Source organism: Poeciliopsis prolifica, unplaced genomic scaffold (assembly GCF_027474105.1).
Source record: "Poeciliopsis prolifica strain line A6 unplaced genomic scaffold, Auburn_PproV2 SCAFFOLD004, whole genome shotgun sequence".
In the NCBI taxonomy this organism is placed as follows: domain Eukaryota; kingdom Metazoa; phylum Chordata; class Actinopteri; order Cyprinodontiformes; family Poeciliidae; genus Poeciliopsis; species Poeciliopsis prolifica.
In genome coordinates, this window is record NW_026562379.1 from 1,688,760 (window position 1) to 1,708,356 (window position 19,597).

At 36.7% G+C, this 19,597-nt stretch overlaps 1 protein-coding gene across 2 annotated transcripts in view; it reads left to right on the forward strand.

Moving 5' to 3' along the window:
• The window catches only part of grik4 (glutamate receptor, ionotropic, kainate 4), a 323,313-nt gene that overhangs the window by 154,277 nt on the left and 149,439 nt on the right, over positions 1–19,597 (forward strand). For both annotated transcript variants that reach the window (XM_055028391.1, XM_055028392.1), the window contains exon 4: positions 14,209–14,373. In XM_055028391.1, the coding sequence (XP_054884366.1) occupies positions 14,209–14,373 (165 nt within the window). The remainder of the gene's footprint in view (positions 1–14,208; positions 14,374–19,597) is intronic.

A 19,597-nucleotide genomic window follows, 5' to 3' on the forward strand; every position in this document is an offset into this window, starting at 1 on the left:
TTGTGAGATAAACATTTTGTGTACCTCTGTGAGAGAAAGTTTTGGAGTTTACTCCTTTTCTCTTTGCTATGATCTAAGCAATTATTGTTGCATATAAATTATTGAAATCAGCATTTCAAACAGTTTGGAGTCTGTCACTGGAAACACCATTGCCGTCTCTAAGAAAGTTCCTGATTTGTTTTCTTTGCTGGTTTCTGCGTTTCTTACTACGATGCTCCCAGGAAAGAGCCCCATTAAAAGTTTTCAATCTTTCTAAATGTTTTCTAGGAGTGAACACCCAGAGGTGCAGCTACTGACAAGGTAAAACCAGAAAAAACTTTAAATTGTTAAAAGTTCACGGCAGCACAATTTCTAGTCTGAATATTTGAATTATTCAAGTGGTTGTGAAAATAAAGCCTCTTCTCTTTTAGAGTTCAAAAACAAGGCGTAGGTTTGCCAAGCAACATCTGCACATGCCACAAGATTTCTGGAGAAAAAGCTTTTGAGCAAATGAGACTGAAGTGGAAATGTCTACCAACAAAGAACAGTGTCTTGATTAGTGACACCAAACACAGCATTTGAAATGCTGTGGCGCTGTCATAACTGAGCTATTCTCAAACCAGTACACAAAACTGTAATGCACAGTAAAACTGTCTTTAAATTCCTCTGCATTCAGGTTACAAAAGTTAAAAATGTAAAATTGTCTCTGTAAAATGCAGTTCTACAAGCTGTTCATTTGAAGAATTGGATATATATATAAATTATTTCAATCACATTATAAGCAATAGCCATGCCTAACATGGCTATCATTAGGATTTGACAACAACTTGAGAACAATTTTGTCTCCAAAACTTTATTTCTGAGTTTTGGGAAATTGTACTCACATCACATTTTATCCTAGATTGTGTTTTCAGATTTAATCATTCAAAGACTGCTTTCTACTGTTTAAGAAATATTTTACAAGAAACACATCAGTACTAAATTGCATATGGGTTTACAAATATCTTCATTAGTTAATGGAATATTGTTTGCATTCCAGACAAGCCAGTAAAACAGATTTATGCAAGGGCAAAACATGGATCGATAGACATTACAGTTTTTTCAAAGTAAAAATTTGAATAAGTACTACTGTCAAGTTAAATATTAGATCATCAGATTTTCACATTTGTACAGCAGTGAAATGTTAACCATCAAGTTGACTTCTCGTAAAAAATTAACGAGCACCTTTAGGTTCACAAGCGGCATCTGAATAAAAGGTATTCATAACAAGCCGCCTTAATTACTGTACTTGTCTGGAAATACCTGTTGACTCACAGGTAATTGTTGCGAAACAGAGGAACTTGACCATTATAAATACAGCCCAGGGTTAATTGGCTTGCCTGATTTGGTCTCACTAACTTTGACTTAAGATGTTTTTATAACTTCTCGTCAGTCAGGGTCTGGGAATCTGAAGTGTTTAGATAAAAGGCAATTGAAATAGTTTTCATGCTTTTTCTGATGACCATTAATTTACATTATTTTAGTAATTCAGGGCTTGGTAGGATTAAGCATACGTTAAGGACTCCGTGGCACAGACCCAGGCTGATCCTCACAAACATGGTACACTTCACAGAAGCACTTTAGCGTGTGAATATTCTGCCTTTTTTTTTACCTGAGACACTTACAATCCCTTTTTACAGGTCATACTGTCAATCCGTGTACATTGTCTATGACGCTACGCTTGTGACAGTCACCCAAATAGCCTACAGGATGTGTGGGTGTGTCAGTGAAGCCATGTAACCTGCTCTTGTCGGTGTAATTGTTCAAACAAAAACTGAAAAGTTTGAAACTTCATTATCAGAGATGAAGAACCCTTTTCGATCTTCAAGAATAAAGAGAAGTAATCCACTTTCCTTCCGGGTTCTCTGATAAGGAACAGATAAATTTTGTTCATCAATATGACAGATACACATGGTTGTAAGACTTATAAATTTGGTTATCAAATCCTTAAAATGATTATGAATTAAACATTCTGCAGTTAGGTAATCTTCAGGCGGTGAATTTATTGGTGCCGCTCTAAATGTCCTGTTTTATCTGAGGACTGGAGTCTATATTGACCTTGCGGTCAACGATGTTGTTATGAAAGGATTTGCTCCTGTCAACGACAGTAAGATATATTCTAAAGGTCAGCTTGCTGCAGGTTTAGCTGCTACATCACCATGTCAAGGGTTCTCCTTAGCCTCAGCACACTGTTTATCAGCAGTTTGCAATGTTCTGCCTGAGGTTACATCAGATTTAAGTCCTATTATAGCACATATGTAACATTCTATAACCGTACAAGACAAAAAGCTATACAATATTTAGTAAATTTTTTCTTCATCTACAGATGTGTTTAATAAAAGCTCCCTCTTTCTTTTTGGTTGTTATCTATCCCTTTCCTTTCTCTAATCTAAATATCCATTGGTCCCACATGACCTTCCAGACAATTGCATGCCACAGGCTGTATCAGTGGGCAAGGCCTGTTGAGGGAGATATGCTGACTGACAGGTAATGACATCCACTGAGAGCTGGGATTCCCTCAGGATGTACTGTGTGTTGGCGTGCCAGCTTTTCCCCTGAATCCAGAAATGAAACTGCCCCGCTCCACCACTGCCATTTTCATCCTTATAACCATCAGCATCCTCTTCTTCCTCCTCACCATCAACGTCAAGATTATCTTTGTGTCGCTGGGATCACACTGAATCAGTTTTTGCACTTCTTGTCTGTATCACGATCTGTCAAACAGTTGGCTCGTTGCTACAGGTCTGCCCGGAGTTTTTCCCTTTGTCATGATCTTTTCTTGTCAGTTTCCCACCCCTTTTCCATTCCTTTTCGTCTGTAACCCTTCCTTTAGATCTTTTTCCTCCTCCTGTGTCTGCCAGTCTGACTCTGTCAGGCTCAACTAAAACTGTCACTTATTTTTATTCATGGATCAGACCAAATGCAAATGAACTATTGACATTTATTTCCAGCCTTACTCTCGCTGACCCACTTGTTTTAGCCTGGAAGGTCTTTTACACTGACTGAATATGTTCTGTGGCACTAAGACTGATGAGGTTACAGTGGTTTAACAGACTCCTAATGTATGAGCATATGTTTTTATATAAAAGGCAGGGCAGAAGCGGATGTCATAATTCACTAAAGCTGCCATGATAATTGATGGGAAGCATAGGCTTTGCACCTGCTGCTGTCATTTTCTCTGACGTGATTGACTTTAATTTCATTTCACCCCTTCATTACATGTCCTTCCACTGCACGTTACAAGCTCAGCCACTAAGAGAACTGAATACATACTCAGCTCCAAGTTATCATAGGTGAAAAGATTGTACTTATGAAAAAAATTGTTTTCATGGCCAGTTAACAGAGTCACAGACTCCTGTCATGACTTACAAAGACTCTGAAGCCTTCAAAGCATGATCTCCTCAATGAAGTCCTTCTCTGACAGACTTCAGAGAGCGGATTTCCATTTCTGCCATCATAGTGAACCAGTGAAAATTATTTTTCTTTTGAAATTTTCCTGACAACAATATTTCAATACTGATTCCTTTTTTTGGACACCCAATTTCTAGAAGATGCAATTTTTAAAAGCCAGAACTTCACACATATGTTACAACAGTTTACTTTTAAATGTGTATAATTTCTGTCTCTGACATTGCAAGACAAATCAATAATACTATTTTTTGAGATTTCTTCATGTTTTTAAGAATTCATAGTTAATTACAAAGTCACATAAAAATAGCTTTTTTTCTCAACCAAATCCTACTCCCACCACAGATGATTAAAACAAAATAAACACTTTCAAATAAATGTAAACAGTTTATAGACTAAACCAAAACAACTATAGTTCTAGCTAACATAATAGCAGTTAAAGTAATTATCAAAAAAGCCAACACACTCAGCAATAATTAAAATTAATAAAAGTTCAATGTTACATTTCCTTTTAACAGCTGATAGTCTAATCTGTCTTTGGGATGTCCTCAATAATAAAAACACCACTAAAATTTCTATATCAGTTTCTCCACATTAAAAAATAAGAGCATATCAGTTTGTTTGTTTTTTAATTCAACAGTAAAGTCTTACTGTTGCATTTTCAGCTTGTTGCATATCGGATCCACAGTCTCATCTTACTTGACATAATAGCTGTGAGAATAAAAACAGTTGTTTTTTTTTTTCTTTGATTTTCCTCTTGTCTCACTCAACATCACGAAAGACTGCTTATCAGCAAAATGCTGTCAGAAACCATCAACAATAACAAGACAGGTTTCTAATTATCGCCCCCTTTAGCTCCGTCTTGGCATTCATTCTTTATTATCAACAACTGTGGGTTGATCATACACAAAAACAAAACAAAGGAAGCATTTTTGCATTTGCTTCCCAAGTTGATTGCTTTAACTTTCAAAGGCCTTGAGAGAAGATATTAGACATCGTTTTAATCAGTTTCAACAATTATCGTAACGCTTCTTTACAACTTCTCCTTGATGTTTTTATTTATATTGCTCAGTTTTTTTATTTGCAAGCTACCACAGGTTTAGGTGAAACTGTGTCTTACAGCTCAGTAGAGTTGGCATCAGCATTAGGTCTCAGATTGAAATTTAACAATCTGAGACAATCTGAGGTGAAAGTAATGGGCCTCCAGTTGGGAGGCAGAATATGACTTCAGGGATTCAAGACTTTATCTTATGAGAGCTGGAGAAAGCAGGTCTCTTCTAATGACAAAGTTTAATGTAGGATTGTTTAGTCCCAGTTATTGTTGACTCATGGTTGCTAAAAACTTTAAAAGACCGACTGATTAAAGTGACATCATAGTGGGTGTGAAATATTGAGCAAAATGTTGTGCTACATGTCTGGCCTTATTTTCACTCTTACATTTAACTTTATGACACAAAATCGTCCATATTGTCTCCAAGTGTATTCTGGGTGAAGCTTGTCACCAACCGTCCACCAACGTCATCATCGGTCACTCAGCAACAGATGGCAAACTAGCTCAAGCATTTCTACTGACTAAGTTAACAGACCTACGTGAAGCTAACACCCCACCTACGTCATAAAATCCAGCAAATGACTTTTTGTTGACAGCGATTCAGACCCGCCAAAGCTGCCGGTACAGAGAAGGAGCCGGGCTCGTTATGTTGAGTTAACTGTAGACCGATTGTAAATTGTATCAGCCCAGCCGCCTAGCTAACATCCCCTGTTCTCTCTGTCGGCGGTACAGCAAGGATGTCGCGGTTTTGACAGTTCGCGTTGAGCGCGTGCGAGCCACGACGACAGTACAATATGGCGTTTATAGTTAAGGTTTACATTGGATCCGCCTGGAAGAGCATCTTCTAGTTTGTGTTAACGGCTGCGCTCGCGACCAGTGTTAAGCTTAGCGTGTCAGCTTCACTCAGCAGACGTTGACGTAGTTGTGCACGAGGCGGGGTCGGCGCGTGCCACTGCTTGGCCGCTTTAACGCGCGCTGCTGCGTGTTCGGTTCAATGCGTCAACAATAAAGGTAGCTTCAGCAGTTGTTAGCTGCTCCTGGCTCCGAGCTGAAATGATCCGGTCGCTCTCCGTGGTGGTGAACTGCTTTGAATTTGTGGTGTTTCATTTCTCTCTTGGTCGGTTGTACTTCATGTCTGTTTGATGGACTTCAGAATGACATAAACGTGTAAGCTCCGCTTTTGCAGGCATATCTATGTTGCAAAGTTACATTTTCATGAGCTTCATTATCTATGTATAAAGGGGCTGGTCATTAGCCCGACTCTGACTAGTTCCGCTAGTGGTTCCAATCACACACTTTAAAATGAGATTCTATTGGCTGATTTTATATTGGTGACAACAGAAAATCACTTTTATGTCACCAGGTCTTTGTTGTGCGAGTTTTCTAATTTTGTAAGATAGCACCTCCATTCCCCTTGATGGTTTCTACTGCAAGGCTTGAGGTTTAGATTGATTAAAGCATCGAAACGTAAAATACATCTTCAACGCTGCCGTACACGCTGTCATAATGGCACGAGAAGTTTGCAATAATGCTACTACAAGTGAATGAACTATTACACACACGAAACTCCGCCGTTTGGCTGCTTAATTACACAAGGTGTTTTGAGATCCCACGGGTTCATGAGCACACGTTCACACACTGGTGTATAAATCTAATGTCGCTTATTGCTGTCTAGTTTTTCTGCTACTTAAGCACGTAAAATGAGGAATGAGGTTAGAATGGGTAAAAGGATGTTTGATTAATTAACTGTTTCCTACATGAAGTAAAATAAATGACTAAACAATGAGGACTCTCACAGGACAGCATTGAGTTCTGAGTTCAGAAATATTGGTATGATGTGAAACAACAAGTCAGTTCTGCTTTGAAGACCTCCAGGTAAAATGACTTTCCATATGATAATGGTGTGTTTTACTATGGCACAGCACTCCAGTCTCAATGTTTTGTTGGGTTCACAAACAGTTCAGCTTCAAAATGTATTGACCTCGCTGGAAAAAAAAAGGCACTCCCATTTTCTTAACAAACTGACCACTGGACATTTCCAAATGATACAGATTTTTTAAAAGATCATTTTAACTACTGAAAGTGTTTGGCTTCGTGGCCATCACTACTTTCGGAGGGGAAGAGAGGGATGCTTGCAAGGCTTAGAGAAACTGTGCGTCCACAGCGTCATCCTTTTGTTCCCCTTCATCTAGTTAAAGCAATTTTTGGACATATGAATAAGCTACAGTACCTTAACTATGGAAAGTCTAGTTAAGGGCACTTATTTCTTTCTGGAGAATGATTAAAGTTTATTTATGCATGTTTGACAATTTCTGTAGTTCTAATTTCTCTTTTTGTTAGTGAGTCATCATAAAAGTGGCCCCTTCTTATCCTTTCCTCTAGATAAGGTATTTGAATAAAAATCTGGTTCTTGACTCCAGGTCGTCTAACACCATTTGAAATTAGCTGTACGCCTGCTTCGACTCTGTTCGTCAGAAGTAGAAAGCATATAGTATTACACTTATAACGTACAACGTTTTTACGTCATCTCCAAAGAATAATAATTAAAATGACAGTTTAAGTATGAAAAAACTGCTCAGCAAAGATAAAAAAGGTTGGACTGCTGCAATTCCTAGCAAAAATCTGTGTTAAAATCTTTTAAGCGAGATAATTAGTTCTAAATAAACATAAAATGTGAGTGAAGAAAAAAAAATGTTCTTGTGATATTTTTACTTCTTTTACATTGTTGGGCTAATTGAATATGCATGTTATACTGAATGACACTGGAGAAAGTGGAGCCTAACTTTTGAGTTTAAATAAAATATTCATGGTGAGTCTATGTGAAAGGATGACATGTAGAAACTCGTTAAACTGATCAAAGAGGCTCAGAGAGGGCAGTTCTTTTTTTCAGATGTGAAATCTGTTGCCATGACTATTACACCCTTTCTATGTTTTATGGAAATGCATTTTTAAATCGGACTTTTTAGTTAAGTTGTGAGCTTTTTTTTCACAGATAAATAGGCAATATTAATTTTTCAGCATTCAGACTAAAAGCAAATAAAGCTAAATTGGCAGTAAGTAGTGACACATATTCAAAAAGAGTTTAATGTTTACCATGAGAATTTATGTTGCCTTTATTATTATTCTGTTTTTGTTGCTTTTTTTAAAGACACCCAGCATTTGTTTAATTTTCTTGTTGCATGTGTCTTTAAGCTGCAAGAAGCTTTAGTCTAATGCCTCTATCTGTATTCTGACACTTTATCCGCTTAAACCAAATTAAACCCATTCCAAGTTCACAAGCGGATTGAACAATCATCCAGTTTGGGTCTTCATTAGTTTTATTTTCTCCCACATTGTAGTCACAGAATCTTTTTTACTGTTATATATGTGAAATCACAAAAATCAGCAGTTACAAAATTGAACTGAGAAAAATATTTAATTAGTTCAGTTTTTTTGTATTGAGACACATTTTGCAGTCTATTTACATAATTCAAACCTATTTAAATAAGTACAAAAACAGAACATGAAAAAGATGCAAAAATAGATATTTATTGTTCATTGTTAATTACAAGAAAGAAACAAGTATATTAATGAATGAAACCAATGAGGTGCTGCTACTCTGACATCTTTTACTTCCTTAAATGTGCCTGCCTATTCAGCTCCTTTTTAGTACCAGTAGAAATATTTCAGAATGCTGTTTTGCTTGAATATACTATTTCTAGTTACAAAACAAGTGAACTCTTAATGTTTACAAAATGACTGTGACAATGAAATTATCACAAAATGTGAAAAATGCTCACAAAAAGCAAAAACATTGAAGTCAAGATGAAACTACACAACATACATTCAAATGGCAAACTAAAAATAAGTTAAACAATATGCTCGTGAATTGGAAAGTAATGGTCTTAATATAATAATTTACCTCCAAATCTAATCAAATAACATTTTATTTGTATAACACCTTTCAGCAACAAGGCATTTCAAAGTACTTTACATCATAAAAACATAAAATTACAGTCACAGAACACAGACAGCAGTATTACGTTTTGCACATCAGATTATTAATTCATGATTATATTTCAAAAGCAACTCTAACCTGGTGGGTTTTTAGTCTAGATCTATAGGAACTCAGGGTTTCAGCCGTTTTGCAGTTGTCTGGAAGTTTGTTCCAGATTTGAGGGGTATAGAAGCTGAATGCTGCTTCTCCATGTTTGTTTCTGGGGATGCAGAGCAGAACCAGAACTTATTTGCTCACCCTTAAATTGTCCCCGAACATTCCAATGTAGAATTACTTTTGGCCTCAATTCTTTAAAGTTTTTTTTTTTCAGGTCTTACATTCTGCCCTATTTACTGCTCCTGGGAAAACATTTCCCTCAAAGCCAGAAATAAAAGGTTTTGTGATAAAATTGTTTTCATGTAAGCCAATTAGTTCTGTGCAGTCATCACAACTGAAGCATTTTCGCCTAGTGTATTTTTCTTAATATCCATCAACAATAAGTATAAGTTGTACAATATAATAAACTGAGGTAAAAATAAAGGGGATAAACTGAAAACTTTCTCAAATGCAATCACACTGATGCTAAGTTGATGCTGAAATGTTCAGTTGTTTACAGACTCAACTAGAATAGTTCAAATAATCATATTTATTTTCTTGCTTTGTGTAATCTTTAATAATATCAATAAACTTAACTTGAGGGTGAGGGTTAACATGGACTGTAACACGTATCTGTATGTATTGGGACACTGAATGGTGGAGATCTGTACAGGTTTTCTTCAGTATCACCAATGCCTTCCTCCTTCATATGCATTTGTTTTTGTGATCTGTAAATACATGAGTGTGGCAGGGAAGAAGCAAGAAAAACACTTTATCACAATTCTTTCTGAACATCCAAAGGTTTGCCATTTTTAAAATATTTTACCAGACATAGGAAAAAAAAAAGACCCAATAATTGCTAAATGGGTGACGAGGCATTTTAGTGTAGGCTTCACTTGAACCATATTTGAACTACTTACTGAGTTCTTTCATGCTTTCATGATATGAGGTTAATGAAGCAATTGATGTACAGTAATTCAAAGAAAAAGTTAGGATAGGTCTCTAATTGTAAAACGAAGTAAAATAAGGGAACTTTATCCTAGTCTTGAACATAACTTAAATAGAACAAAATCTCAATGCTTTAAGCTTAAAAAAAATTCTGGATAAAAGACTGTATTGAAGAATATCTAATGCGATTGCTGTAAACACTACAGACAAGACCACTTATTTAAATAGATTTGAAAGGTCAAACTTTTATTGGAAATCTCTTGTGCTAGTGTTCTTTGAATGAGATAATAAGTATTAATGTTACTGCATAACGATTCAATCACATTATGATGTTTTAGAAAAACATATTTTAAATCAGGCAACAAATATTTCACACCACAACCTTCTCTAACTGTTTAAGGACAAAATCCATCAAAGTATTTACAGCACATTAGCTCAAACTAATTTGCAAAAGATCTGGTAAAACATTTACTAAAGTTACCATTTGCTGAAAGAGAAAACAGTAGACAGTCCAGTAGAGTGTGTTTTTACTCTTTCCTAGTCTTCTCCAGAAATACTTGACGCGTCTATATTCCTAGATCACAAAAACCATTGGTCACAATTCAGGGAAGTATAAAAACAGAAGGTCAGTAAAGTTTCAAACTTGTAAATGTCTTTTTTAAAACCATATCATAGAATATAATGTCTTGAAGCTGCAACTCCAAGACTGTAAATGACAAAATTCCAAAGCTGTATCCATAAACCAATTAGCCATAAAATAAAAATTATCAGTCAAATACTGCATGAGTTTCTATCCTCCTGCCAAAAGAAGCCCTAAAACACATTTCTTCGTGAACATTTGTCCTCTAACCGGCTCTGCAGTCATTTAGAATGGGCTCAGCGTAATTATCGGGCTTTATTTTCAACTGATTTTAGTCAACAGAGCAGTTTGTGATGTTTTAAGTGATATAATCTAAACAATCCGCCATTAATTTAAGAAAAAAAAAAGGATGAATTTTAACCCCCTACTAATTAATAATAGCCTCTCCACAAAACTTTCTTGAAAAACTTAATCTATTCCCTCAGGTAGAAAGGAATTTGATTTTAGAACCAAATTCTGAAGTAATAAATAAGAGAACTATTTAAAAATGTCCCCCTGTCAGCTCCTTTGATTGCTTAAAATAAATCATTCTGGGATGATTGCAAAACAAATTTCTAAGATGCCAGAAAAGAACAATACAAATCGTCTATGTAAATTACAATCCGAAGCTCCTCACCAAATCTGTAGAGGTGCATTGTGTACAGTTCTATATCTGTTGTGCTCTCCAATCACGTTTTTAGCTCTTTTCTCACTTTCACTACAGACAAGATTTCCTCGACATGCTCCGGAGGGACCGCATGTCAGAAAAACAACTTTCACCACTGATTGCTAGTAAAGTTTGCAGAGCCAGATACTTTTTTTCCTGGAAAAAAGCAAATGACTTGTGTAAATACAGAAGATAATGTTGCTAGATTTAAGGGAGAGCTTGGTTTGTGCATGTGGCCTGGTCTTTGATACAGTATAAGGACTATTTTCCTAACAAATTCTACATTGTGGGGACTGACTGCTTCTTATGGGGCCCAACACGCAGGCCCATAAGAATAAGAGCAGTTTTTGGGTTATGTTTAGGACTAAGGTATGAGGTAAATGAATGGAAGTAAATGCAAAGTCCTACTGGAGATAGAAAGACACACTGTGTATGTGTGTGCTGATAAATGCTATTTTCATCTTTCGTGACTTTCTTTCTGTAAAATTAGTTGCCAACATTATCTTATGCATAAGTTTAGCAAGCTTTTGAAAAATTATTTTCACCATTATCTTTAATATCATTCGAGTTACGGCTTCCTCACACAGAGTCTTTTTTCTGCTTTTCATTTTAGTGTTTTAATTGGCTTTAATTTTCAGAATTTTAAACACTATATACTATAAATGTTAGAGATATTGGGATCAGTTTTTTTTTTTAACTCTGTTGAGATATTGTTCCTATCTAAATAATTTCCTATTAGGCATTTGTCAATTTGTAGGTTAAGTCCTATATTTTAAAAAGAAGGAAGTATATGTTTGAAAACTTGACTTCAACTGCAGTGAAATGACTCTACATTTTATCGGCATGATTATGACTTACTTACCAATGAAACGCATAACACCAGAGGATACATTTTTCTCAATAGTTTGAATTTTTGTGGAAAGGCTCAATATGATTCCAAAAAAGAATAAGAAAACTACTATAATCAGAAAACACATTTTGTACAATGTGCCTGACTTTATCATTTCTTTCTAAGCATACAGTACATTTGAGCTTTTCTCTGGTACTTGGGGACAGTTACGATAAAATAACTCAGATTTTATTTTATTTCTGAAGCTTCCTTAGTGCTGACTTTAACTCCTTATCCTTATTTCTGTAAAGTAGGAAATGATGTTTGTGCAGTACTTTGTAAATCAATGTGAGGTTGAGCTTCCTAAAGTATTTGTTCCCTTGCACACAGCTGAATTTTTAATTCAAAGGATTTAATCAGAGATTGGCCCACCTTCAGTTCCTCTAGTTCAGAAGTTTGTTTATGGTGCTACCCAAAGTTTTCTAAGACTTGCATTTGTTCCACTGTCTGAGTCTCTACACAAACTGAAATCACTACCTGCAGCTTGAGGACGCACTAAATTCAATCCTCAATGTCTTTGGACCTTGCTTTATGCTTTACATCATGACATCCAACTTTTTGCATTGGACTTAGTGATGTAAGGTTTGAATATATGTGACTCAGCCATGGAAACTCTATGAAACTCTTGTTGGCTATACAATACAGTATATACCTCAGTTTCCACTGACCCTTCCAAGTGGATTTCACATTTCTCTCTGCTTTGTAGCTGACTTGCTTTCACTTTGTTATAATACCACTAAAAACTGACTGGAATATGCAGTAGCAAAAAACTGGTAACAACTTTGCTCATTGCACATGTGGTATCCTATCACAATACCACACTTGAATTCACTGAGCTCCCGAGAGCGACCCACTCTTTCACACATGTTTGTAGAAGCATTAGAAGGTGTTATGTCTGAAACGACATAACACCTTCAATGATTTCAATGATTTGTAAGGATGAATGAATAGTTTTAGCACAGTATTGCATACTACTAACCGCTAGATCATTCCTGCATCTTTAGGAAGTCTGTGCTCCAACACACCTTACTCACATTTTTTTAACATTACATGTTAAACATGTACCTTGTGCCTACAGAGCATCCTAATGACATTCTTTAAATCCAGCTGTGTTCAAGCATGGAATTATGTGCAGCAAATAGGACAGATACTCATCTGCTGCTGCTTTGATGTTGTTTTTATTATTTACTTAGCTGAGGTCTTGGCATTGAAGCAAATATCTGTTATCACCTCCCGAGGAAGTGGTTGTGTTGACATCTTTAAGTTGATCTATTTTTATATTTGTTTAGGGAATGTTGAAAGCCAGCTTACGCATCCTGTGCTGGACCATCCAGCACAGGTCATAAAAAATCTTATTCTGGGTCAGACACACAGTGAAAACCATGACACAGTTCAATGTGCGACAATTAATTTTAAATGTATGAAAGCAAGTGTCATTCAAGTTCTTCCGAAGCTTAATAACACGGTGAATGTTTGCTATGAATGTTTAACCACCAGTTCAATATCTGTACTGTCAAAGGTCAGTGAATACATTCATGACATGATTAAGATATTACAGCATGCATGCAAAAATATCACCTTAGCTTTGTAATGCCCTATGCAATCTTATTCAGATATACTTATTCACATATATAGGGTACAAAGCACAAATAATCTCTTTAAAACTTGCTTAGAAGAACCAAACTCAAGAGACATATTAGTCATACTGATTGCAGTTTTACAGTACAGTAAATATTGCACCCAGAAGGAACATAAATCAAATGTGAGAGTAACACTTTTCCTTAGCACAGCTTTACGTTGCAGTGGTAAACTGATTTAATTTGGATGTAGACTCACTCTGCAAGCTACTGCACTAATTTTATGAAAGCATTAAAAAGCTTCAGATGCTTAGGGCAGCAAACAAAATTATTACTTACATTGTGTTTTTGAAAATGTTAAAACACTCTGGCCATAATATAAAAACTGGACTTGGTTTGAGATCTTTTACCATATGATAACGTTGAATAAAGACGTGTAACATGCAACAAAAAACTTTTCCCCCACTGCTAACAGAATAATATAGCATAAGAAAGTGGCAATATGACATTTGTACCGGTAGTTAAGTTAAGCTGTCTGCACAGATGACTGGCGTGCCAAGGCCCATTCAGTTTTCAATATTAGTAATCAAAGGTTTCAGGAACCTTTGATTACTAATATAATTTCTTTGAAAAAATACTTCATTAGAAATGTGGACTGTAGACACTGACATTTGCATTGGGGACATCGCTGCTTGCAGCAACATGTTTTGCATTGAGATGGAATAGCTTGAGAATTAAGTTAACGCCTTTTTGCAAAACTTACACACAATTGTTGTTTCCAGCATTCCATCAGATCGTTTTTTTTGTTTGTTTGTATGTTTAATCAACCCTAACTGGAGCACCTGGTGAGGCAGGTCACACTCCCTCAAATCAATAAAAAAAAAATCTGATTTGTGGTAGAAGTGTAGAAAATATATCTTTCAATTCTTATTTGTTGTATTTTACTTTGTTCTTGTCAGCTGCCATTCTTGATGATCCTATGGAGTGCAGCAGGGGAGAGCGTTTAGCCATCACGCTGGCCAAAAATAACATCAACAGGAGCAGCAACCGCTCTACAACAGGCAAGCTGGAGGTGGACATCTTTGAATTGCTAAGAGACAGTGAATATGAGATGGGGGAGACAAGTAAGTGTCTTTGATCAGTGCAGTAAACATAAAGCATGTCTTCATGCATGTTTTTTGTTGTTCTTGTTTATAGTGCTGTAAAATAGTATTTGTTCCCTTAAATATTTACTGATTTTTTTTGTCACACTTAAATGTTTTGCTACTTTTGGAGCATGTAGGAAACCAGCATCTTCATAAGTGTTAGGGTTAACACCTGTTAAACATACATTAACAAAGACAGAAAAGACAAAAGAGTTAGATTCTTTTTCACTCGCGAGGAGAACGGACAGAGATGTGCTTCAGTTACAATCTCCTACCGCTCTGAAGCACATTTTGTCTGCTCCTCTATTTTATTGTTTCTAGGATCCCTAATCACAAGGACGCTGTAGCTCTAAAGGGAGGGGGCAAACAGCTACAGCGTCAAATGTTATTCACTAACTAACACACAATCATTCTGTACTAGATAATGTCCTTCCAGGCACAAAGATTAATAAAATATGTAGTGATCTTAGCAATGATGGTTTTATTGGAGGCCAGCAACTCAACCGAAGCAGAGCTCTTCACCAAGAGGTAAACCTGCAGGAAGATTTTGTTTCTGCTCTCTGTCAGTGAGGCCTTCTGAGAAAGGAATCAGAGCAAATCAACAATACAAGAAACATTCTTAATTCTATAATGAGATTAACTTTAAGGAAAGCATCAATTAAAGATACATTATAAAGATCAATGAGAATAACAAATAATTGATTAATAATATCACAATTTCTCCAACATTTCCCCCTGTTTATCAAATATTTGTTCTAATTCTCATATCCTTCCTAAACAGCCACTTCAAACAATTTTCAACTAGGAGTTCATTTTTAAGAAAGCAAACACGTTTACACTCAAGGTTTATACTCAGTCCAAAACTTAGAATCAGGAAACACATCAAAAAAGTCCTCATCAGAGCTTTCTCTGTCAGACTCAGGTTCTCTCACCAATAAGGGATACATCGGCATCATCTGGTTCCCCATGGGCTAAATTGCTGTAGTGATGAGACTATTAAACAAAGAACGCAGGCAAGGAATACAACAGCATCCACACAAGGTTAGAATGGCAGCAAAGACAGCCATCGACACTAAAGCAGAGGACACAAGGGTTCGGTACTTTCCAAAAACATTCATCCAGTCGTCCCACCTGGAAGTATTCACTCCAGAGAACTCCTTCAGCTTACCATTAAGGGTACGGAGCCCCTCAATGGCCTTCGTCAGGCTGCCATCAGCCGCTGTGTTGTTGGGTAGAAAAGTGCAGCATCTTTCACCAAAGATTGCACACACTCCCCCTCGTTCAGCCAGCACCATGTCAAGTGCAATGCGGTTCTGGAAAGCCATCAGTGATGTAGCGGCCAGCTGCTCATGCACCGCCTCGAAGCCTGCCTGTGTCCAGTTGCCCAGTTTTTGCACATTGTAATGGATGTAGTTGATTCTGTCAACGTTTTTGTTTAATGTACACCACCAACAAATTGTGGACTCAAATCCTGCTGCAATTTGGTCGGCCAATTTATACTCATCTGGTACACCACGGGGAACACCAATGGCATCGATGTATGTAGGATCATTGTTCCTCCAGGTCAGGTCTCGTTTCTGCAACTGACGTCACTGCTGAGGCACAACATCAGTTAAAGCATGAATTAAATGATCAGCAGTCATAGGATAAACAGAAACAGGCAATAATAAAGAAATTAATGCAGACATCCCTGTTACCTTCCTAGGTAATCTATTAAAAATTTTGTCACCACTGCACCACCACCAGACATCCGCACGAAAGACAGGGTTAAATTCATTGTTCACAGAGAGAACAGTCCGGTGTTAAAACATCATTTGTCATATATCAAGTTTAATCTCTGTAGTTTGCCGACGTCATACTTGCCCAGCAGACTAAAAAAATGATAATAGAACTAGGTGGAAAAACACACCTGAATACTCATCCTCATTCTGTAAACAGTGTTACAAGAAAACATTTTTATTCGTGACGTGAATTGTTCCCAGATAAAAACACAAAATAAAAACAAAGATATATTCGCTTGTTATTTTCATTAATGTGCAAGTTCGTTCTGCTCCTAAAGACACTACAGGGTTGTGGACAATCTTCACCAGTTTTGAGACGGAAAAACTATTTGGTTTAACCCCCTTTGTAACCTGGACTTTGCCCTGTAGGTCGGTGAGCGTCTTGAGCTTGCTTCCCAAATACTTTTGAAATTAAATTCCTTTTTGCAGTGTGTTAAATGTATCCAAGTTGGCTTTTCCGCTGCATCTGGGTTTTTAGTGAAATGTTCAAACCATTTAGAAAAGCATCAATTATTTCTAAACAATACTTTTGTCCTTCACTGTTATTCAATTCTATGAAGTCCATATGCATTACTTGAAATGGATATTGCAGAGTAGAAAACTTTCCTCTAAGTGATCTTAGATTGCCCTGAGAGTTATGTTTTGCACATATCAAACAGGTCCTACAGAATTTTTTTAAATAAGAAATAAATCCATAAGTAGTGTAATGTTGATGTATCCTACCATCCCCCCTGTTGAGACATGCGAAAACGCCATGGCTCAATATTGCAGCCCATTTATACACATCTTTTTCTTGGTAAAATAGGTTAAGTTTCATATAATTTTCCAATTTTGCTCCATTTTTTTATCCATAAATCCTTTTCATTTTGAGGACTTAATTGTTGCATGTCTTAAAGTTTCTTTCATGAATTAAATTTTTTTTTTTTTCCACATGTAATACATTTATCTCTCCCTCAGCTGCTTTTTTTATTTTTATTTTGTCTTCGAAAGCATTCCCTAGGGACACCTTATCTGTCCCTGCAGTGTGCGCCGCACATTTACAGATTGCTAGTTGTTTTGGTAGGTGCACGACTTGTAATAATTCTTTTAGACTTAGAGAGACTTAGACTTGACTTTATTGATCCCTTGGGAAGACTCCCTCAGGAAATTATAGTTACCAGCAGCTCACAGGCAAAAATGTGGCACACAGTAAGCATACACAAAATACAAAAAAATACAAATTAAATACAAAACAAAGAATATAAATACAACACAAAAGGAAATTATAGCAATTTGGTCGATAGATTGACCAGTGATATGGTATTTAATAATTCTGCATGTGGCACTTTTAATGTTAATGGGTGGAACAGAACTATAGGAGCACTAACTTCTACTGCCATAGAAGCAGCAACTACAGCTCTCACACAATGTGGTAAGGCACACGCCACACTATCAAGTTTAGAAGAAAAATATGCTATCGGCCTCATTTTATCACCATGCTGTTGGACTAACACCGAGGTCATAAAATGACCTTTGCAATCCACCATCTGAACAAAAGGTTTTTGATAATCTGGTAACGCCAAAGCAGCGCTTGACACGAGGGCCTGTTTTAGTTTGCAAAGTGCTTCTTCTGCTTCATCTGCCCACAACAAAGAAGACATTTTAAAATCTTTTATACATTAATTTATTCAGAGCTGCCACAATTTCTGCATAATTAGGCACCCAGTTTCGACAATAGTTAGTCAACCCAAAAAGGACATCATCTGTTTTTTTGTTTGTGGTTTGGGAGCTTGGAGAATTGTCGTTTTCTATCCTCCGCTATGGTTCGTCCTCCTTCACTCAAATTATGACCCAAATATTTTACTTTTCGTTTACACAGTTAAAGTTTATTTTGTTAACCTTATGACCTTCTTTAGCTAAATGTTGCAGAAGCGCTAAAGTGTTTTGCTTACAGGTTTCCCTGTCTGGAGAAACCAATAAAACATCATCTATGTACAACAAAACTTGGCTCCCTCCTGGGGGTTGAAAAGTTGACATACTTGCACTCATTACTTGAAAGAGAATTGTAGGGCTTTCACAGTAGCCTTGAAGTAGTCTGGTGTATGTGTATCTTTTCCCTTCAAAAGTAAAAGCAAACCAAAATTGGCTCTCTTTCTCAATTGGTATTGAGAAAAAGGCATTTACTGATGTCTACAACCGTGAATACTTTTGCATCTGATCTAAGAGAATTCAACAATGTGTGTGGATCAGTCACATGTTTTGTGTCTGTGTACAGATAGGTCACAGTTATCTTGGCTGGGGTGACCTTGTTGAGTCTGGCTTCATAGTTCCTATCAGGCCCAGGAACTGTTTTGAACCAAAGTGTGACATGCAAATCATCAGGAGACTTTTGATCCTGTAGGGCAGAAATGGCTTTATGCCCTCTGCCAGAAGTGTTTGTGCAGTGTTGTGTGGGGGTTTGTTGGGCACATCCAATGAATAAAAGTAATACAGTTCCCTGTGTCCCTGGACAACAAAGAAATCCCCTTCTTTTATTCCTGTAGCTGATCTTGACATTTTCACCACAAAAATTTTTTTTTTTTTTTTTTTTACCCCAAGAATGTTTTCTCTACGTGTTGTTCTACATGCACCTGTGTCACAGAGAAAATTTACAGGTTTGCTATTTATTAGGAGAGTTATTTCAGGTCTTATGCTGTCCATAGAAAGTAAATCCTGAAGATTTAACTGGACCTCTTCACTCCCCAATTTCTCTGATCTTAATCATGCTGACTGTCCTGTGTTTTTGTTTTCTTTTTCTTGGGCAATTTCTGGCTAAATGTCCTTCCTGCCCGCAACACCAGCACCCTGAGTAACTGTGCCTGTAGTTTCCTCTCCCACGTCTCCCTTTTAAACCTCTAAGGTTCTGACCTCTGCCCCTAAAGCCTTCTCTTCCTCTCCTGTCCTCATAAAACACTTGTTCCTCATCCTGGAAAAAGGCTCCTGGAACCTTTTCCTTTTCTTTTGTAATTTCTTTCTCCCCACTTTCTCGTTTTTGCGCTACTTCTAACCAAAATTGTACATCATCATACCCTTCCTCGTACAATTTTTCAGTTGAATTTGTTTTTTGTTTTATTTTATCCTGATCTTTAATAACTTTCCAGTCGTTTGATTTTAGACTGTCTGTTGGCTTAGTTTTACTTATCCATTTCCCCATTTTTTTTGTAAAAAAAAAAATTGGACCAGTTTTGCCGACTCCTAGGGAGTCCTAGAAACTGGAGATCTGATTCAGTAGGCCAGCAATTGAAAGAACCTGTTGTGGTAACTCTCACTTCAACTCTTTCGAGTGGAGAGTTCTTGCCTGTGCATCCACAAGAGGTTTGCTGCTCACAATCCTACTGTTTTACATGAGATAAAATACCAAGTGGTATTTATACCTCCAATCACGCTCACATACACACACTTTT